The sequence below is a fragment of the Canis aureus genome, chromosome 37 (genome assembly GCF_053574225.1).
Source record: "Canis aureus isolate CA01 chromosome 37, VMU_Caureus_v.1.0, whole genome shotgun sequence".
NCBI classification, from domain to species: Eukaryota; Metazoa; Chordata; class Mammalia; order Carnivora; family Canidae; genus Canis; species Canis aureus.
This window is the reverse complement of record NC_135647.1, coordinates 3,097,050-3,119,427: the sequence shown is the minus strand read 5'-3', so window position 1 is coordinate 3,119,427 and position 22,378 is coordinate 3,097,050. Positions and strand designations below refer to the sequence as shown.

At 42.2% G+C, this 22,378-nt stretch overlaps 1 protein-coding gene across 5 annotated transcripts in view; it reads left to right on the top strand.

The window, feature by feature from the left end:
• CARMIL1 (capping protein regulator and myosin 1 linker 1) overlaps window positions 1-22,378 on the top strand; it is a 312,186-nt gene that overhangs the window by 270,764 nt on the left and 19,044 nt on the right. For all 5 annotated transcript variants that reach the window (XM_077886140.1, XM_077886138.1, XM_077886139.1 and 2 more), the window contains exons 30-33: window positions 498-564; window positions 805-1,001; window positions 12,966-13,078; window positions 19,408-19,837. In XM_077886140.1, the coding sequence (XP_077742266.1) occupies window positions 498-564; window positions 805-1,001; window positions 12,966-13,078; window positions 19,408-19,837 (807 nt within the window). The remainder of the gene's footprint in view (window positions 1-497; window positions 565-804; window positions 1,002-12,965; window positions 13,079-19,407; window positions 19,838-22,378) is intronic.

The following is a 22,378-nucleotide window of genomic DNA, read 5'->3' as shown; positions in this document are numbered from 1 at the left end:
TGGCAGAAGTGTGAAATGAAATACAGTACTTAACTCATTAAAGGGATGAAGAGTGGGGTGTTGCCTTGCATGGATGTTCTGATGCTCCTCCTGGTAATGAGTAGTGAATAGTTGCAATTTCAATTTTTAGCAACTAATGTTTACAATCATTTAACCTGGTTTTTTATATCCATTTTAATATCCCTATGTGCAGCTTGGAATTATATTCTGTATCATTCATTGTTCTTTTCCACCATATAAATAGACTGTAACTGATGGGGGCTGGAACCAAGAAGAATGCAGAGGGCTGTTATCAGTTGAGAACACTGTAAACATTTAGAAATGTGTGGGTTCAGTCAGGCTGTCAGGTGTGACCCTCAACCTTTCTAAAGAAGCGAAACAGAGTGTAAACATTTGATCTCAGATGTTTCTCCCCCTCACCCACCCAGAAATGTTTCTGAAGTTTGAAAGGCAAGTTTTCCCTGAATACCTAAGTGCTTTCTTTATTTCATTGCTAGATGACTCCTAAGTCCAAAAGGAAGAGTATCCATAGCCGGATGCTACGGCCCGTTTCCAGAGCCTTCGGTGAGTTCTTTTGGGATGCCTGGCATTTCCTGGTAACCATGAAACACCCCTAGCAGGGACCTCAGACCAGGGATGCTTCCCAGGGATGCTTCTGCATGAGTAACTATGGACAAGGAGAGTTCAGGGATTTGTGAACACGTGTTTGCTCTTCCATGATAGAATTCCTAAAAAAGAATTCCTCGATGGGATTCTCTCATCCGTGTGTACCAATAAGCTTCTGGGGGCTCTGCTTTATTTTAGAGATGGAGTTTGACCTGGATAAAGCACTGGAGGAGGTGCCGATTCACATCGAAGACCCGCCTTTCCCATCCGGCCGGCAAGAGAAACGGAGCTCAGGGTTTATCTCTGAGCTGCCCTCTGAGGAGGGGAAGAAGCTGGAGCACTTTACCAAGCTGCGGCCAAAACGGAATAAGAAGCAGCAGCCCACGCAGGCGGCGGTAGGTGGGCTGGGGGCCCCTCCGGCCGGGGGGCTACAGAGGTGCCCGAGCGCCCTGCACCGTGCGGGCTCGCAGCCCAGGGAGCGCGGCGGGCCCTCCAGCGGGCTGGTCAAGCCCAACATCTCCGTGTGGTGCCCACGGAGTTTTGAAAAGACGGTGCTGTCAAGTTTCCAACTCTCCAGAGCTGAAGCGCCCTTGGAGGACGCCCTTAGAAAAATAGCAGTCACCTGGTGAGATAAATGGGCTAAGGCCTGTAGGGTTTGTAATGTCTTGAGTGTGAAACGATGGAAATACGTACCAAAGCCTTTGTTTGCAATTAAAGGTGGCTTGCGCATGCCCCGGGGTGCCCACCCCTGCCTCCCGAGGCTGCCACCAGGTCCTGGGTGGTTCTCAGGCCCAGGAGGCCCTCCCTGTCTCCACCTCTGTGCCCGCATAAGACTGTGCTTGCATGACTGCAGGGGAGGTCATTCTAGCAGATTGGTTGTGCACAGTGCAACCCTCCACGAACAACCCTCCTTGGAGGCCACAGCTTCTCTAATGCCTGCTGCTCATAGCTGCTGTTACAACTGCATTTATAACTCTCATCATAGTGTTCTCTAAGCACTCTCTTTTCTCTGTAAGCTCCATGTAGGAAGGCATGTGGCTTATTATCCTTGGATTTATGCTCAATGCACATTATGGTTTTAGAATATAGTAGATGCTCAACAGTACTTATTGGATGATATGTGGATGGCTGGAGACATAAGCAAATGAAGGTCACAATAATTATCTGACTGGTCAGTCATTTATTCACACCAGCTCAGGCTAGTTGTGTTTACTTTCTTTCTCTCATTTGTATCTGAATAGCTTGACACATTCAAAAAAAATTTCAGTGCATTGGTTTTTGATTTACTTGATTTTAACATTTTCATACACTATTATGCATTCTTAAAAGAATAAACTTTTTTTTTAAATAAGGAAAAGGCCTTTTTAGATAGTGAAGAAGATGACCTCCCACAATAGATTCTAGATGGTTACTGATTAAATGGCTCCTCTTTGGCTCTTTCCATGTGGAGAGTCATTAGCAGTGTAACTTGTACATGAAATGATGATTTAAGTTTCCTCTCAGTTAAGCCAGTGACCCATGGAAAGAGAAAGTTGTGAACATAATTTAAAAACCAAGAAGAGAAGGGAAGGAAAGAAAGCTGAGACAGAGTCCTGGTGGAGGAATGTACGAGGTGTATGCTGGAGAGATCTGAACTTTGACTACAGCAAAGCCGGGGCTCACAGGTTAACCTCACACCTGGCTGTTCCATCTGAGGGACACTCCTGGTAGCATAAGGCTGTGTCCTAAAACTGTGGATTATGGTCATGGCTCCAAATAGATCTGGCTTCTTCCCAGGTGGGGAGTGGACTGAGAAACATGGCATAGCTTGCTTTCCTTTGGGCTCATAGTGAAAAATGTACTATTTTATGATTTCACAATACTTGTGATTTTCTTTCTTTTTTTTTAAGATTTTATTTATTCATTTGACAGAGAGCACAAGCAGGGGGAGTGTCAGAGGGAAAGGGAGAAGCAGGCTCTCCACTGAGCAGGGAGCCTGGCTTGGGGCTCCAACTCAGGACCCCAGGATCATGACCTGAGCTAAAGACAGATGCTTGACCAACAGAGCCACCCAGATGCCCCTGCTTGCAATTTTCAAAGTACTTTCTCCACTCTGAGTGAAGTGGCCACATTTTCAGCTGAGAATGAGGGGATTATTGTTTATCTCTCTCACTAGTATTTAGTAGCAATAATCTTTTAATATTGTCTTGTTTTTGTTTTGCTAGGATTGAGTAGACTCTATCTATCCTAAGTCTATTTTAACTTTTCTAGAGCTTGCTCTTGGCTTCTGATTCCCCTACTGAGCTTTTCTAAGTATCAGAATGTTCAAAGCCAAGGTGTGGCTATTTATTTTTTCCTTTTTACTTTACCATTTCTGACAAATATGTGGGTGCTCCCTGCCCCCCACAACACACACACCAACTAATGCTTCAACTCTGGACACCAACTGAGTGTCCTCCCATTCAGTTCACCTGACACCACCTGGAGATAACACAGACCCCACGTTTTAGGGCTCAGGGGCACCCCCACTTCAGACACCAGTCCCAGGGTGTCCACTGTATTCTGACCAACTGGCTATAAATCCAAGGGAGGTTCCCACAACCCTCTCCTTAGGTATGATAATTTGCTCAAATGGCTCACAGAACCCAAGACACTTTACATGTTATTATTGGTTTTTTGTAAAGGATATACCTCAGGAACAGCCAGTTGGATGAGATGTGCGGAGTGAGGTAAGGGAGGAAGAGGAAGGGCTGGGAGCTTCCACGCCCCTCTCTGGGTGAGCCACCCTCCCTATACCTCCATGGGTTTGCCAAACCTCGAGGCTCTCCAAAGCCCATCACTTTCATGGAGGTTCTGTTAAGTAAGCATGATCAATCAAGTGGTCATTGGTGACTAGCTCTGTCACCAGGTCCTATTCCTTCCCAGGGCCAGGGATGGGGGTGAAAGGTACAGCCCTCCTCTAATGTGGTTGGTTTCTCTGATGACTAGCCCTTATCCTGAAGCTGCCTGGAGGCCCACCAAGACTCACCTGCTTTATCATAAACTCGGAATGATTGCAAGGGGCTCGTTATAAATAGCAAAAGATGTTCCTATTAGCTCTCTCACTCAGGGAATTTCAAGGTTTTAGAAATTATCACGAGCCAGGACAAAGGCCAAATATTCACTTCTTATGGCACACAAGGCTAAACTAAATGCCAACATGTCAGTTTTTCCTGGGCCAAAAAAATACTAGTAACTTGACTCTTGTGCCAAAAATATACAAATATCTATGTAAATATGAAGAGTAAATAACTATTTTAAAAAAGGAAGCTAAGTAGAAATGTAATCTTCTGGTCAAATACAATCCTTCTACACTGACATCTTATGAATAATTGATCTAGATATTTTACCTATATGTTTCAAGTCTTTACTGAACCTCTCTAAAAAAAATTATTTTTAATAACTAGAGATAAAGTATACCAGTTTCTTCCTTTATTTCATTCATATATATATATACATATATATATATATGTATATATATATATGAATTCTTAAACACTACATTATGGCTGATTAGTCTGTAAAATTTAATCTTGGAGCACAGTAGTGAGAGGATGTGAGATTCAGCTGGCAGGTTCCCCCTTTCCCTGGCAGTGTGTGTCTGGACATGGGATCTTTCTGAACCTGAGCCAGCCTGCTTCCAAAATCCTTACACTGCCCACATCATTGAGTCATCATGACAAATAAATGGAATAAACATATACAATCTTATTAAATGTAAACATTGTTCCTCAAAGTTACTATTTCCATTTTATTAGTATTAACTCTATTTACTATATTAATATTTGCTTTTCCCTGTGTCCCTGACACTGAAATGGAGGAGGAAGAGAAAAAATCCCGAGAAATGGATTCATATCACCCTTTGCTACTCTACTGTGGGGGAGTTTTACTCATGTTTATTAAGGAGCAAGCCCAACTATTTTATAAAAATTTGTATTCAAAAATTATTTTCTTAGTAGAAATGACTTTTAGAATGTCTGCTTTGGAGACGAGAGCTTCACGTGGGTAAATAAAAAATGGCAGTGCTATTTTCAAAGGCACCAAAATGCACCAGTAGAATGAGTACAGCAGGTGACAGAGAGAAATGTGTGTGTGGCAGGAGTGGATAGTAATGCCAGGTCTCTAATATTTTGGAATGTGTCTCACTCACATCATGGTCCACTGTGGGTATGCCTGGTTGAGGACCCCACGATGGTCATTCAGAGACCCAGGCTGCTTTCATCTGCTCTTTGGTCCTTGGATTCCCATCCAGTCAGCTAAGAGGGTGACGTGACGCGATCAGGGTCACACCCAGGTTTGATGGACCAGGTCTGAAAGTGACACCATTAGCCAGAGCTTGGCAGAGTGGCTGCCTGCCTGCAAGTGAACCCAACAGACACATTCTAACTATGACGCCCGGCAGGCAGGTGTAGCAGGAGTGCCCACCCAGTCTTCCTACCCCTCCGCTGCCAGCTAGCTACTGCTTCTGCTGCCTTCACCTGGTGTAACCATAGGGAAAAAGTTTTCTCTAAAGGAAGATGCATCTGCATTGAAGAATGAAAGAATATTGGAGTGAGATTCAGGAAACCTGCCCAGTTCTGGTTCTGATGGCCACTAACTAGGCTCATCTCCACTGGAAGGAGTTTTACAGACTATTGACTCATTGTTCAAGGGAATATGAAGCTCAGGGCAAGTAATTCATCTGCCTACAATCATCCTCTGAATTACAATTACATATCATACAGTGGCTTTGCTCTACACGGTCTGTCAGCGTTACTATGCCACAGTTTCTGGCATGGCCCTACACAACTTGGCCCCAGTGATGAAACAAACCAACTGTAATGAAAACATAAATTCTGGGTAATCAGCTGTCTCCCATTTGCTTCAAATCATGATATCACCAGGCTAGGAGTTGCCATGTCATCTTGTCCGGTTCCTCATCAAGGACTTAAAGATCTCTAGGCAGCCAGAGTAGTTGACCATTCTGCCTCTAGCGACCTCTCAGAAGCAGCCATTTCCTAGAAGCTCCAGTAGTTAGCTTATTATTTTTTATATGTTGCTGAAATCTGCCTTTATAATTATAACCTGGCCATCTTGTTCTTATATGTGGTGTGACACATGTCTTTTAAGGAGACTTAGCAGACTTACAGATATATGTGGGTTATTAATATGTCTTTCCTTCGCCGATTTAAATGTCCTCAGCTTTTTTTTGTTGTTCCTCATATGACACTATCTGTAGTCCATTTATGTTTTTGTTACTCTTTTCTGAATAAGTTGCAGGATCATATCACCTCCTTCCTTCTAACTACTACACTTCTATTTATTCATCCACTGATAGTATTCACAAAACAAAACAAAACAAAACAAAACTAATTCCAGTAGAGTTAACATACCGTATTATGTTTCAGGTGTACAGTATAGTGATTCAGCAATTCTATACATTACTTAGGGCCCATCGTGATAAATGTACTCTTAATCCCTTTCACCTGTTTCCCTCATCCCGCCATCCACCTCTCTCTGGGAACCATCAGTTTGTTCTCCATAGTTAAGAGTCTGTTTTTTGGTTTGTGTCTTTTTTTCTTTGTTCATTTGTGTTGTTTCTTAAATTCTACATATGGGTGAAATCATATGGTATTTGTCTTCTTGGACTGACTTGTTTCACTTACCCCAGTACACTCTAGCTCCATCCATGTCATTGCAAATGGCACAATTTCATTCTTTTTAATGGCTGAGTAATATCCCATTCCTGTCTGTCCATCAGTGAACACTTGGGTTGTTTACATATCTAGGCTATTGTAAATAATGCTGGTATATACATAGGGGTGCATACATCTTTTTGAATTGGACAAAAGCCAATTCATTTTCTTTGGACAAAAAACCCAATAATGGAATTACTGGATTATGTGGTAATTTTTTTTTAACTTCTTGAGGAACCTCCATACTATTTGCCACAGTGGCTGTACCAGTTTGCATTCCCACCAACAGCACACAAGAGTTCCTTTTTCCCCCACATCCTTGTCAACACTTGTTGCTTCTTGTGTTTCTGATTTTTAACTATTCTGACAAGTGTAAGGTGATAACCTGGTTTTGATTTTTATTTCCCTGATGATGAGTGATGTTGAGCATCTTTTCATGTGTCTGCTGGCCATTTGAATATCTTCTTTGGAGACATGTCTCTTCTTCTAGATTGTTTGTTTTTTCTGTGTTGACTTGTAGAAGTTTTTCTTTTTTTTTTAATCTATTTTGGATATTAAACCTTTATCAGATTTGTCATTTGCAAATATCTTCTCCCATTCCGTAGGTTGCCTTTTAGTTTTGTTGATTGTTTCCTTTGCTGTGCAGAAGCTTTCTGTTTTGATGCTTTTGTTTCTCATGCCTCAGAAGTCATATCTAGAAAATGCTATCACCAATGTCATAGAAATTGTTGTCTTTCCTCTCTTCTAGGATTTTTATGGTTTCAAGTCTCACATTTAGGTCCTTGATACATTTTGAGTTTACTTGTATGTGTGGTATAAGAAAGTGGTCCAGTTTCATTCTTTTGCGTGTAGCTGTCCAGTTTTCCCAAAATTTGTTGAAGAGACTGTTTTTTTCCCGTTGCATATTTTTACCTCCTTTGTTGAAGATTAATTGACCATAGAATCATGGGTTTATTTCTGGCTCTCTATTCTGTTTCAGTGATCTATGTATCTGTTGTTATGCCAGTACCATGCTGTTTTGATGACTATAGCTTTAAAGTGTATCTTGAAATCTGGGAAAGTGATATCTCCAGTTTTGTTCTTCTTTCTGAAGATTGCTTTGGCTACAAGGGGTCTTTTCTGGTTTCATACAAATTCGGGGATTATTTATTCTCATTCTGTGAAAAATGATACTGGTATTTTGATAGGAATTGCATTAAATATGTAGATTGCTTTGGGTAGTATAGACATTTTAAAAATATTTGTTTCTCCGGTCCATGAGCATGGAATATCTTTCCATTTGTTTGTATCATCTCCAGTTTCTTTCACCAGTGTTAAATAGTTTTCAGAGTTTAGATCTTTCACCTCCTTGGTTCAGTTTATTCCTAGGTATTTTATTCTTTTCATTGCAATTATAAACGGAACTATTTTCTTAATTTCTCTTTTTTGCTACTTTATTATTAGAGTATAGAAATGCAATGCTTTTCTGTCTATTGATTTTGTATCCTGTGACGTTACTGAATTCATTTATCAATACTAGTAGTTTCTGGTGGCATCTTTAGGGTTTTTTCTATATGTAGTATCATGTTAGTGAAAGTTTTACTTCTTTTCCAATTTGGATGCCATTTATTTCTTTCTTTTGTCTGATTGCTATGGCTAGGTCTTCCAGTACTATGTTGAGTAAAAGTGGTAAGAGTGGATGTATTCACTTTTTAATACCTGTACCATCTGGGTGGTCTTGGTCTTGGTATTGGTCTTACTCTCAGGCAAGGCCTATAATCTTCTGTATTTATAATCATATTTTAGAGAATAAGGGGTTACATCCATCAGGATATTTTCAGGATATTTGAACTTACCCCTGAATCCTAGTATACTTGTTACATGTCACTGTCCAGAAATGAGCCATATTTCCAGCCCCAGGTACAAGAGCATCTGAGAAGATAATGTGTTTCACTTGGTCAGATGGATACTCCAACTAAGTCAGAGTTTGATACGGAGACTGGGTAGGCATGTAGCAGTTTCTGCTGTTACTGTTAAAGTTTTTTTTTTTTTTTTTTTTTTTTTTATTTATTTATGATAGTCACACAGAGAGAGAGAGAGAGAGGCAGAGACATAGGCAGAAGGAGAAGCAGGCTCCATGCACCGGGAGCCCGATGTGGGATTCGATCCCGGGTCTCCAGGATCGCGCCCTGGGCCAAAGGCAGGCGCCAAACCGCTGCGCCACCCAGGGATCCCACTGTTAAAGTTTTCTTCCTAGTTTGCTAATCTTTTTCTCAGTGAATAGTGATTTAATTTGATTTTTTTTTCTTCAGCATTTCTAGAAATTGATCATTTATTTTTCTCTTCTGTCTTGCTATTGTGGTGAATCACAATAACAGACCTTTCTAATGGTATACCTTCTTGATAAGACTCATGATACTCTCACTTTTTAAAAATTGTGGTATAATTAACATACAGTGTTGTATTAGGTTCTGATGTATATTTTTACTTTGTTTTAATATACTGCTAGGCTTTGTCTGCCATATTTTATTGGAATTTTAAAGATTTTATTTATTTATTTGAGAGAGAGTGAGAGGGAGCACCATGAGCATGGGGAGGAGCAGAGCCAGAAAGAGAAGTAGACTCCCCCCTGAGCAGGGAGCCCAACGTAGGGCTCAATCCTGGGACCCTGAGATCATGACCTGAGATGAAGGCAGGCACTTCACCCACAGAGCCACCCGGGCACCCCAGGGTTTTTGTTTTATTGTCTTAATTCTTGTGCATATATAATAGTTTTTCTTATTCTTGTCTAGACTATCTATCTACTTTGGGTTTCAAAGTTATACTATTCTCATAAAATTAGTTTGGCAGCTCTCATTTCCTCTTTTCTGGACTAGTTTGTATATAATAGAGATTGCCTGTTCCTCTCCAGGGAAGCCCTCTGGGCCTGATGTGTTGTATGAGTGCAGGTGAGGCTGATTTGTAGATTCCTCTTCTAGGGATTTTATTTCTTTTATTACGGATCTAATCAGACTACCTAGTTCTTCTTGAGACCATTTTGGCCCTCAATATTTTTCTAGGATATCATCCACTTCGTCTCATTGTTCCTTTAGTTGTTTATAGAATTCCTCTAACTTTTTAATCTCCTGAACCATAGCTATGTCCCATTTTTTCCATTTCTGATCGATTTTAATGCCTCTCTCCTAATTTTAGAAGATTGTTTCCTTTATTAGTCCTTTTTTCGAAGAGATAGGTTTTAGTTTTCTTGCTCCTCTCAAATTCATTAATTTTTGTCTAATCTTTCATTTTATGTCCTTTGGGTTCTTTATTTCCTAACTTGATTGCTAAGCTCTCACTTCTCCATGATTCTTACTGTGTATGCGTGTAAGATTGCATGATTATTCAGCTCACTAATTAGCACTCTCTGGGTGTATGTGTTCAGAGTTACCAATAAAATACTAATCGTCCTTCCTTCCTGCCAATCTCTCTCCCTCCAGCCTGTGGAGACGTTATGAGAGATTTGGCAGCCGCCTTGTCAGAATCCAGGTGCACCACACACTGTGTTTCCTTCGCGCATTCATCTTCATCACCCTGACGGAGGATGGATTAGCCTCCATAATCACTGGCTTATCTTCTAGGCATTCACAAATTATCCTTTTAGCATGTTTTCATACGCTAGAGGGGCCGAGTCTACCTTCTTGATTTCTTAGAAATCCTACAACAGCCATTCTGATGCCCTATTTTATTTGCAGGAGCCGTTCTGTGCATGCAGATGGAGTCTGTTCCAGCCAGCTCAGGGATGAGATTTCTGCTTTCTCTTTCGAATAATGATGCCACACTTTTTAGTCTGAAACGTATGCTCCTTGATAGAAAGACCACAGTCAGATGGGACTCGGAGAACTTCTGATGTCTCTATGTCCTTTCCTTTCCTTTTGCTAGAAATTGAGCCCAAATAGCGTGTGTATTTACCCTTGAACTGTTCCGACAAACTGTGTTTCGTTTCTGTGTTTGGTTTTTCTGCTGCTCTTTGTACAAGCTGCTGACACCTCCACTTCCTGTTCTAACAGATGCATTTCAAACCACATCTCATTGAAGATTTCCTGGTGACCTGGACTTGCCGTCACCCCTCTGTGCCCAGTGTCTTCATTTCTAAGAGGACAGGCTTGGACTGGGGGCTTTGCCTCAAGCTCTGTTGAGCCCTGAAAGCTGGTCCATCCTGCGAAAGCAGATGGCTTTGCAGGGCCCTGTGTGCCTCCATCTCTGAAACCCGCTGACGTTCTCCCTGACCCCCGAAGGCTTTTTGTGTTAGCTCAGAATTCCATCTCGAAAGAAAGGAAAAGGCTTACAGGAGAAATTTATGGTAGTCAAAAGTAATTTTTTTTTCTCAAAATGGGAGGGAGAATTTGAAAGGGGGCCTCGAAAGGGAACCATGAGTGTGCTGGAAGAAGCCCCGTGTTAGCCCCTCTTCATCCATTGGTCAGGGTGTCCCCCACCATCTGAGCCCCCGTTTGATCTGTGACTAGCCAGAAACTAAGTCAAAACTGTCCTTCCTTTTCAGCGTAAAGAGTAGATGCGAAGATGAAATCCTAATGTGCAAGACACTCCTATAAACTACCAGGCATTACACAAACACCAGGAGCCATGATTACTGTAGAGACCCCATTCTCCGTTCTTTTACAAAAGGAGAAATGCTAACACAAGCAAGTTCTGTGTTACTGTATCTTTTGTGATAGAAGTTACTCAGAGAGCTGCTTTCTCCCCATAATTGAATTATAGAACTTTGCTGATTCTCTGCTCTATTATAATACATAGGAAAACCTTGCTCCAATATAAAGCATCATTCAGATGTGAAGTATAATTGTTGTTATTCACACTTCACAGGGTTCTTTTGTCTTCATCTGCTATCTGCTGCTCACTTTTCAGCTGTTCACAAACATGAACTCAAACACTCAATTCATTTTCATAATGGAGATTTCCCAGTGAGTGAAGTGGATGATTGCTTAAAGCAAATGATTGGCCTTATCTTTAAATTGGCGCATAAGTAGACATGGACATGAGCCAAGATCCCCCCTAGGCAACTTGACTCTTGCAAATCAAGATTACAGAAAGCCACCCCCACCTCCCCGTCCCCCCCTTGCCCCCCAGTCTGGCAAGACATTCAGATCAGATAATCTCAACCTTAGGAGAATTTGTCCTTGCGCCCTAAGGAATGAGCAAGATACCCATTCTTTCTCAAGGGCCTACAATCTGTTGGTGTGAAATATTAACTTAATACACCATTGCAGACACAAATCAGACACATGACTGAGCTCACTATGAGTTGTCCATTCAAAGAGAAATGCTAACTTGGTAAATGATTTCCGAATAACTTCTCTCCTGAGACACAAGCTTTCAAGTGTCTGCTGGATGCCTGACTTTGGGTTTCCCACAGTACCTCAAATGCTTGGCAAAAATTGGCCTCATCATTTCTTTTCCCACATCTGGTCTTTGAACTATGTTCCCTAGAACCATGCTCCCATTCTCCTAGCATAGAAACTTCAACCTCCTCTGAGACAAACTCCTTTCTTTGTATTCTCATATCTCCAGTACTAAATTTGCTCCTTATCTCCTCCAGATTAGACTAGACTATTACAGGAATCTCTCTTTTGTGTTCTTGAACAGTTTCCCCTACATAGAATCCCTGGCTTCTCTAGTATATCCTTCACGCTGCCCTAGAATCATCTGAACAAAATTCAGGTTGGGCCGTGCCCCTCTTTTGTGGGCTCTCACCTACAAACTAAATTCCATAAGATTCAAGGCTATTCACCATAAGTCCATGTATTATTGGGAAGTATTCGTTCAGCTGGAGATAACAAGTGTTACAAACTAAAAATGACTTAAGTAGAAATACCGATTTTTCTCACCTACCAAAAAATCCAGAAGTCTCAGAATAAAGGACTGGCTTATTCAGCAGCAAAGCATAAGCACCCAGGTGTTTTCTGCCCTCTCCTCTGTCATCCTCCACATATTGGCTTCTGTCCTCAGGCTTGCCTTCTCTTGAACCCCATATGGCTGCTGTGGCTCAGACGTCACATCCTCCCTTAAACCATGCAGGAAAATACATTCTTTCCTCTACAGGAACGACCTGCTCATAAGCCCCTAGCAGATTTCCTTTATATCACACTGATCAGAATTATATCATATTCCATACCCACCCATCATAGGCAAGGAAATAGAATTGTGGTATGTGGGTTAAACAAGCAAGTATTCATACCTCAAAGTGAGGATTCTTGCCCCCCAGAAAGAAAGGAAGTGAGGGAGGGGGTTTGGTTGGAGTGGCCCCTATTAGCATCTGCCAGCATTTGTACTCAGCAGTTAATCCCACCCACACTACATTGGCCTCTGGCCACTGGAATTATCTCCAGTCTCAGAATCTAGCACGTGTTTCATTTTCCCTTACCATCACCTGCAAGGGGCACTTGGCGCTTCACAGCCTGGAAGGGTGAGGGGCTTCCCACATACCCAGCAGCACCAAGCCTCCACTAGGCTTTGTATTATAGTACACGGCCTCGCTTTTGTTTCTTTCTTCCGTTGTCATGGTTGTACACAGGCCTGCCTTCCAGTACACAGGCCTTGTCCTTCCATGCCTTTATCACCATGCCTGGAATGTGACGTACGCTTGGTGGAATGAAGTTGCCTGTGAGTTACCTTTGCATGTTTGACTTGCAGGTCTGCGCTGCCAGCATAGTCCCTCAAGATGGTGAACAGAACAGTCTTATGGGGAGAGTGGATGAAGGTGTGGATGAATTTTTCACCAAGAAGGTGACCAAAATGGATTCCAAGTGAGTTCAGAGTCATTTCACTCATAATACTGCTTAATGCACATTTAAGTTTACTAAGTTGCAATTAAACTTACAGTGCCAAGGCTTATTTATCTTATTTTTATATATTACTTGGGATTTACTGTTCTGATGGCTCGCAAAACGTTAACTCATGCCCAGCAATCTCACGGTCAACTGGGAACTTACTAGAAATGCAAATTCTCAAGCTGCTTCCCCAGACCCACTGAATCAGAAACTGGATGTGGGGCCGTGCAGTCTGTACTTTGATAAGCTACACTGAGACATGCTCAGGTTTGAGAACTATTGTACTATTCTGACATAAACCACAGAACACATCAAGGTATTTTTTTAGAGCTTTACCACTGACATCTGGGTGACTATTCCAGGGCAGTGAACTTTGACAGGTGACATGACTTAATTTCTAAGTTCTCCTCACTAGTAATTTGGTGTATGTGGGGACCCTATATGACTGCTAAATGGCCCAGCTTCAACAGACAGCATCAAAATGAGATTGTTTTATTTTCTTATTAAGTGGTGTTACCTTAAAAGATAATCCTTTTATGAACTTCTGTTAATAGTTATTTAACCCAGAACACTTCCAGCATTCAGCATGATTTGTACCAAGTTATTTAATTCCCAACTAAATGCAGATCTATCCCTAAATATACTCTTAATGTGGATAAGTGTTTGTGAAGTATTCTTCACTTTGAGATACCAAATTCAGCAATGAATTGAAACCATAGTGATAAGCCGATGGTGGAAGACTGGGCAGGCTGGGCTCAGGTAGGAAAGAAACTGGTCCATTCTGTAGATTGATGTGCCTTATCTTGCCTCTGTAGGATGGTGAGGTAGAAATAAGTGAGGTTGTTATATCCATAACAGTATAACTGACTGCACGTTAGGAGCTTCAGGACCCAATTATTTGTCTTCTTTGACACTGGCCTTGAAGCTTGGCATTCTAGGGAAAGAGTCTATGCTCCCATTCTTCAAGAACCAGCCTCAATGTCATTTATTCTTTGAAGCTGTCATGTGACTGCCCCTTCCCCACCCTCACCCCCAATTAATTGCTCTTTCTCTGCTGCTGACTCAAAGCCTTTTTTTTTTTTTTCATCTTCTGCTCCCATCTGTTAGAGCACACATAATCCTTTGAGCATTTCTTCCCATTTTGTATGGTATGAGGAATGGACGGATGTGTCCTCAGTGTAAAAGATTCAAGCAGTCACCACATGCCAGCATAACCAGAGCAAAATGGGAAAGTCCCTTTTAATGATCTGCTCTCCAATCATTTTCCCCCCGAGAATGTTTGTTCTTCAGAAGCAACCCCCAGGTCTTACTGTTCGTTATAACTTGAGTGTCTGGCACAGATTGTAATATATAGTCTGCCTTTAGTCACAATTGCTTGAATGAATTGAGACAGTCTTGGCCTATATCCCTACAAACTTCAGACACCGTTGCAGGCTCGCCTCCTCCTAAACATCAAAAGTTGGTACGTTAGTGGAGAGGTGTATGCACATCTGATCTGAACCATTTTTACCTGCCTCCGTGTGATTTCCTGCATCCTTATGATGCCTTTTTCTGTAACAGGCTCTGGAGGAAAGTTGGGCAAATTTTAGAAGGTATAAAATCTACTTTTTGCAAAGATACTGCTCTGGGAGTATGTTCGAAGCACAAAGAGAAGTAGAAGTAAATTTTCATCAAATAATGATGGAATCTACCAGAAGTTCATTTTTTCATTTCATTTTGTTATATAAAAACAGACTGTCAGTTTGATATGTAAAAGGCTAGGCATGGGTAAAATCTGCAGGTAGTATGAAGAACATTTGACAGTCAAACTTATAAATGCTTGTAGTTTAAAATGCCAGATGTTCTACAAAGACAGAAAAACAAATTCCATTGTTTCTTTCTCCACTACCTATTCCCCAGAGGCATTTAATTCCTATGCCCTTAGCTGTTTATTTGTGCTTCCATATTTTTTAATAACATTCTTTGCTCTTTCCTGTTTTTCAGATTTAAAAAGCAAGCATGACTTAACTTCTCACTGTAGAGGATGATAATTTGGCTCTGATACACTGTGACCCTGCTGCTAACCACCCCCACCCCTCACCACACACACACACTCTTTTCCTTGTGAATATTCATGACTGAGTTACATTATCTTTGGGTTTGCTCTCCTTTACAGTGTTTTATGTTCACTGTAGTTAATAATCATCTCCTTTACATATGCTTACTTTTGCATATTCCTGTCCACTGCCGTGTCCCATACATCTGCAAGAAAGGTATTAATCTCCTCTCCACGTGTTCAGGTATCTTCTGTTTCATCTCCTGGAACACATCCCTCATGGCTGCCTGACCTACCTGACCCATGTGGCATCTGGGCCCAGTTCCCTGCTATGGCCCTGCCACCTCCTGTCTCTGTCTGCTGGAGGCTTCCTTGTGCTGCATACCTGCGTCCTTTTTCTGCTCCCTTTGGCCTAATTCTTCTCCTTCCTTCTTTGATTCCCCTGTTTTGGCAGATGACCTCCTCTAGTTGCTTCCTGAGAAGGGCAGCTTGAGAGGGGTATTTTGGAGACTCGCAGATATGTCTTTCATTTTGATTAACAGTGTGACTACGTATGGAATCCTAGATCGAATCCATCTTAGAATCTTCAAAACCTGGTCCTATTACCTTCTAACTTCTATTGTTGCTATAAGAATCTGTCAGGGAGCAATATTTTCCAGTCCCCTTCAAGGTTCTTCTGGCTGGACTTAGAATCAAATTGACATGAGGAAGAGTAACAGGATAGAATAACATATAATTGTGTACATACAGGAAGCCACTCAGACATGAAATTCTAAAGACCGTCAGGCAGAATGAGGCATATATGTGATTCTGAACTAAGAAGGGAGCCACAGTCTGGGACTCCAAAGGGAAAGAATACAATTCTCAGGAAGAGTAAATGTTCGGGAAGCACATGTCTGCAGGGCCACTTAGGTAGTGGGACATGGAGGACCTTGATCCAATAGGCCTTGCTAGCTTCTTCCCCATCCACCACCCCTAGCTCATAGTGTAATGTAGTTCTCTATGCTGACAACTCTCTTCCTGGAGCAGGTCCTCTAGCTAAATTCTTTCAGGCAGTCAAGGAGGAGGTAAGGAGCTTTTCTGGAATCTGTCAGGTTTTGATGACATTTTGACTCAAAATAATCTCCATGCCAAAGCAGCCCATCTCGAGGCAGCCTGGCCTTGGCCCATACAAATCCAAAGTCCTCATGAGCCCTGATCCTTTGTTACATATTTTTGTTTTTAGTCTTTTCTGGAAACATTGAGGATTTTCTCTTTGTTCCCAGAAATGTATGATGATTGGCTCTGGGTAGGTTTTGTTTTGTTTTGTTTTGTTTTGTTTGAACCCATTTGCTAGGCACTCATGAGCCATTTCAATCTGAAAATTCATATCCTTTGGTTCTGGAATTTTCCTTGAAATTTTTTTTTCATAATTTCTTCCCTTTTCTCTGTATTCTTTTTTAAAAAACATCCATTATTCAAATTATGTGTTTTCTCTATTAATACACTAATTTTTGTTTTATTTTATTTTGATCTTTTCTCTTTCATTTTCTCATTCCTTCTATTACCCAACCCCCTATTCCTCACTGTCTGGGAGATTTCTCCAGCTGTATCTTCCAACTTAGAGTGTTACACTCCCACTATCACATTTTCCTGTTACGCATATCTGATGGCACAACAGGTTTTTGTTTTGTTTGTTTTTTTCCTCTTTTATTTGAAATGAAATAGGACACAAGTGAGCTATTGGAAGTTGATGTCTTAGAAGCATTGAGGCTCTAAGGGGATGCCTGGTGGCCAGCTGTGGGGAAGGTATGAGGCCTGTCCTGGCAGCAGTCCATGAGAAGCTGGATCACACCAGACAGGCCCAAGATGGCAGGGCCATGATAGGAAACCCCTGAGCAAGTTAAGAAGAAAAGGTGGGAAACTCTGCTTCCCTGTGCCAAATTATGAATTCTACTCTCTTGTTAACTGCACATATAAAATAGAACCCCAAACACCTGCATACACCACAGCTGGCTCTCTCTTAACCTTATCTACTTTCAAATCTCAAGAGTGTACTTAGTTTTGTTTTTTAAAGACTTTATTTTTAAGTAACCTTTCCATCCAATGTGGGGCTTGAACTCATAACCCTGAGATCAAGAATTGCCTGCTCCATCAATTGAGCCAGCCAGGCACCCTCAAGAGTATACTTTTGGTTTAATAAACTTTCCTGCTTATGTCGCTTATCCACTGTGTTGTGTGTCTGTCCTTGAATCTTTTCTCATTCAGCGACTTCTTTGGGATGGGCTGGGTCAAGGGTGTGGGGACCCTCCAGTTCACCTGGCAACAAGTAGGGCTTACTGACTGATGGACTTCACTCTAGGGTCCCCTTCTTGGACCATTTGGTTGGGCGAGGGTCTCCCTGATTATCAGAGTCTTTGGGTCATTTCTCTTGAGCTTGTTGGGAAATTTGATCTCCTTCTTGGAGGGCTTAAACCTGGCTGTCCCCTTTTGGGATCCATAATGAGAGAAAGAGGCTGGGAGTATCACTGCCCCAATACGCAGGCTTTCTTGTGATTGTAGGGGAGGGAAGATCATGTTCTCTCTACCCTTCTAGGTTCCTGGCTGAGACACTCCTATAATAAAAGATTAACAGGAGAAAGAAGTTCAAGAACATGGACACCTCCTATATGCATGGGAGAGACTTAGAAAAACTGAGTAGTTCCCGCAAAATGGCTCAAGCTACCACCTGAAATACCATTTTCAGTTAAAGACAAAAGAAAGATGTTGGGATAGGGGACGGGGAACAAGTGTGGGAAGATTACCAGAAAAAGGCCTATAAACAGGGTAAGGTGGTTATGCACATTTAGGGCCATACCCTCTCCATTGATAAGTTTCCAGAAATGTAGTTATCTCTTCCTGCTGCTGAGAGGAACACACCCTTATGAATGGAGATTTCTCTTATAAACATCTCTTCCAAAACAGCAACTTCTGTTCTCAGAGCTTCTCTGGTGTCTGCCACTTCTTAATTAGCCAAAAATAATCCTTAGGACAAAGAGGTCTACTGTGAGGTACCACAGTCAGCAGCCCTCCCCCTGAACCTACCTGTGTTCAGGATGGCACACGTTGCTCAGCTGTCCTGCTGCCCCTCGCCCTCCCTAAAGGGTGCGAAGGGGCAGTTTTGGTCTCTGGTTTGGGGAGAGGATCTGACGGTTTAGTGAATGGGCTATTGGCTCTCTCCCTGTCTGGAGTCCCCCTTCACTTCTGTTTCCAGGGGTGCCTGGAGCTCCGTGCAAACCCATGCCTCTCCCCTCTCTTACCAGCACTTCAGAGGACAGCTTTCCCGTGTCCATTAAGTCTGTTTTCACTCTCAGTTCTCTAGGCTTCCAGACTTGGCTGTTTTTGCCTTTCTTTCCCTCCCTTAGTTTTTTCTTTAAACCTTTGGCCGTGATGTCACCGGGGACACAGAGGACCTAATGGGGTTTGTGTCTGCCAGTTCTAAGTGAAAGGAACCAATGAGACCTCTAATTGGCCCCTTGAGTTGCTCTTTCCCTGCCCATTCCCCCATTCCTGAATATTCTCTTTCATACAGAATGAAGAGCTTACCCTCTCTGTTACCCTTTTCAGTGGTATTATGTTTAAGTAAGGACCCACATTCTTGTTTGAGTCAAGCACTAAGGGTGGAATTTCAGATGTGATTTTAGTGATGATGCAAGGACTTCAGGTGACACTGGGGAAACCTGGCCCTTATCAATGCAGTCAAATTAAATTAGGCCATCCCTCACTTGTGTCTTTGAGGAGCCAGCTTTACTAGAAGTTCTTACAAGTGGAGAGGCAACTGACTAGAACATTTAGATACAAAAATACCTCATCTCTGCCCCCCAGGCCCACCACCTACACCTTCAGGTTCCCATTCCTGATTGGTGGTTCCTCCATCTCCTGACCTGTGACTATAACATTTCACACTATTTACCAAGCGCAATAGCTCAAATTAAAAATTTTTTAAAGATTTTATTTATTTGACACCGAGAGAGAGAGAGTACAAGCAGGGGGAACAGCAAGAAGAGGAAGAAGCAGGCTCCCCACTGAAAAGGGAGCCCTATAGGGGGCTTGATCCCAGGACCCTGAGACCATGACCTAAGCCAAAGGCAGATGCATAACCAACTGAGCCACCCAGGCACCCCTCAAATGAAAATTTTTACTGCTTCAGAATGGCTAGATAAGCAGCAATCTCCCTATTTGTATTTTGACTGATTCTTGCAAGAACTATAATTACAGCAAACCCCACAGTATTTGTTCTTTTGAATCACAGGAGATCCTCAGCAAGAGGCTCAGAGTCCCATGAGCTTGGTGAAGGAGGAGATGAAAAGAAGAAGCGAGACTCTCGGAAGAGTGGCTTTCTCAACTTAATCAAATCTCGATCCAAATCTGAGCGGCCACCGACGGTCTTGATGACAGACGAGCCGTCCTCGCCCAAAGGGGCTATGAGAAGTCCAGCCCTGGACATGCCCAGGAAGGACACGAAGCCAGTGGAGCACAACAGCAGTTCGGAGCGGGTGGAGGAGATAAAAACGCCCGACTCCCTGGAGGAAGGCCAAGAGGAGGACGTGGGCAAGATGGAGCGCAGTGACAGCAAGAGCAGCCCACAGGCCGGGCGCAGGTATGGGGTGCAGGTGATGGGCAGCGGTCTGCTGGCAGAGATGAAGGCCAAGCAGGAGAGAAGAGCGGCCAGTGCACACAAGGTGAGGGGGGCCCCTTCTGACCTGATTGTCTTTGTGGCTCTGCCCCCTCTCAGTTTTTACCGGAGAGAGATGACCAGAAGGAGCCCATACAGTTAAATAAAAATCCGAAACCAAAGCCTTTTCCCAAAAGAACCCAGAGCATGAGCTACAGAGGCATGGCTGGGTTTTCCCTCTGTCACGGAGGCCCACTCCTCTGAGAGCCACAGGGCTTGAAGATAAGTCACTGACTGAGAGAGGCTGCTGGCCTTTGTCTACCCGTGCAAGTCAGGAGCCTGGGACGGGTGTTGTGGGGAAATACTCAGATCTGGGGAGAAGACAGAGTCTGTTGCATCCAAACTGAGACCTAAGGGTGACCAGAGATAGAGCTGCCAGAGGCAAATAAGAATACTGAAACCATGGGGGCTCCTGGCTAGCAAAGACTCTTGATCTCAGGGCTGTGAGTTCAAGCCCCATGGATGGTGTAGAGAATACTTAAAAATAAAAACCTTAAAAAAAAAAAAAAAAAAAAACTGGAACCAGATTTTTTCTTTTAAGATTTTATTTATTTATTAGAGAAAGAGCATGAGCGGAGTGGGGGTGCAGTGCCGTGGGAGAGAGAGAAGCAGACTCCCCACCAAGCTGGGAGCTACACAGGGCTCCATCCCAGGACCCTAGATCATGACCTGAGCCAAAGGCAGACACTTCACCAACTGAGCTACCCAGCCCAGGTGCCCCTGAAACCAAGAGTCTAATTATATATAAGTAGATCTGCCTTTCAGTTTTTTCATCTTGCCAGATTTGAAAGTCAAAAGGAAAGAAAGTCAAGGTATTCTGTTAGAATTAATGGAATACTTGATCATTGAGATATATTGTAGACTGCTATGAAGAAAAATTTGATCATTTAAAAATTGCCCTATTCTCTCCAAATCTGACTAAATTCATCATTTATTCTTTGAACACCTTTTAAAATAGACGTTGTGGGTTTTTTCCTTCCCCCTATTATCTCTCCTTTCTCCTGGTAGCTACTTGAAAGATCATAGCTTCAGTGTGATCTCTAAGATCAGCATATCCATGATAGCCCAGAGTTTGGGTTTGGTACATGAATCTGAGCTCTTTTTTGTTTATATAACTGGATTTCCCAAAGAAAGGAAGATTGCTCATCTTTGTTATTTGAAGTATCAGAATAAAACAATGCACCCCATTGAATCCTTGATTTATTAAACTGTATTATATGCCAGGGTGTAGAGCGTTGTTTTATTTGACTTAACAGCTGATTTTTTTTTTCATTAAATCCTGCATCCCGCATGATTTTACAGCTATGCACCTCATTTACCCCACCAGAATCTTAGTTATCCAGTACTTTCCTTGTGATGGATCCCTTCTTACTCAGTGACCCTTATAGAAGGTTCAGGGAAGTGCAAAGGGAGGACCGTGTAACTAATTGCCCTCTGCTAATTCGACGACACAGGCACCATGTGGCCTTCCCTAGTCAGAATTCAGAATAAACACTGCGATCATATCATTGGTGAGTCACCCAAGGAAATGTTTAAATTTCAAACCATTTTATAGCATTTCTTACAACAACAAACGTGCTGTTTTCACTAACGAGCTGTTTATTTTATCACTGTTTTCACTGATGAACAGCTGCTTTTTGGTAGAAAGATGGGAAGTGCTAGAGGGTTTTTTCCATGTGCTGTGGATTTGATACATAAATTGCCTTGAAGTGACAAAATTCTTATGGTTTGGAAGTCTCAGTTGTTCAAGGCTTCTAGTAATGAGCTTTTGGCGCCATCTTGTGTTTGATTAAAACAACATCAATAATAAAAATCCTTAGAGGTGGACCCTGGAGACATTGCAAGTTCAGTTCTAGATCAACACAATAAAGCAATAAAGTGAGTCAAATGAATTTCAGGGTTTCCCAGTACATAGAAAGTTATGTTCACACCGTACTGTAGTCTGCTAAGTGTGCAACTGGCATTGTGTCTTAAAAAAACAATGTACATACCTTAATTTTAAAATATTTTATTGATTAAAAAAAGCTAACCATCATCTGAGCTTGCTGGTGGAGGGTCTTGCCTTCATGTTGACAGCTGCTGACTGATTGCTTAAAGGCAGGGGTGGCTATGGCAATTTCTTAAAATAAGACAATGAAGTCTGCCACATTGACAAATGATTATTCTGTAGCATGTGATGCTGTTTGATAGCCTGTTCCCCACAGTAGAGCTTCTCTCAAAATTGGAGTGAATCCTCTCATACCCTGCTACTACTTTATCAACTAAGTTTATGTAATAATCTAAATCCTCTGTTGTCATTCCAACAGTCTTTACCACATCTTCACCAGGAGTAGATTCCATCTCAAGAAAGCACTTGGTTTGTTCATCCCTAAGAAGCAGCTCCTCATTCATTCAAGTGTGGTCATGAGATTGCAGCCATGCTAGGCCCATCTTCAGACTCTACTTCTCATCCCAGTTCTCTTCTTATTCCCACCACATCTGCAGTGACTTCTCCTTTGGCATCTTGAACACTTTCAAGTCATCCATGAGGGTTGGAGTCAAATTCTTC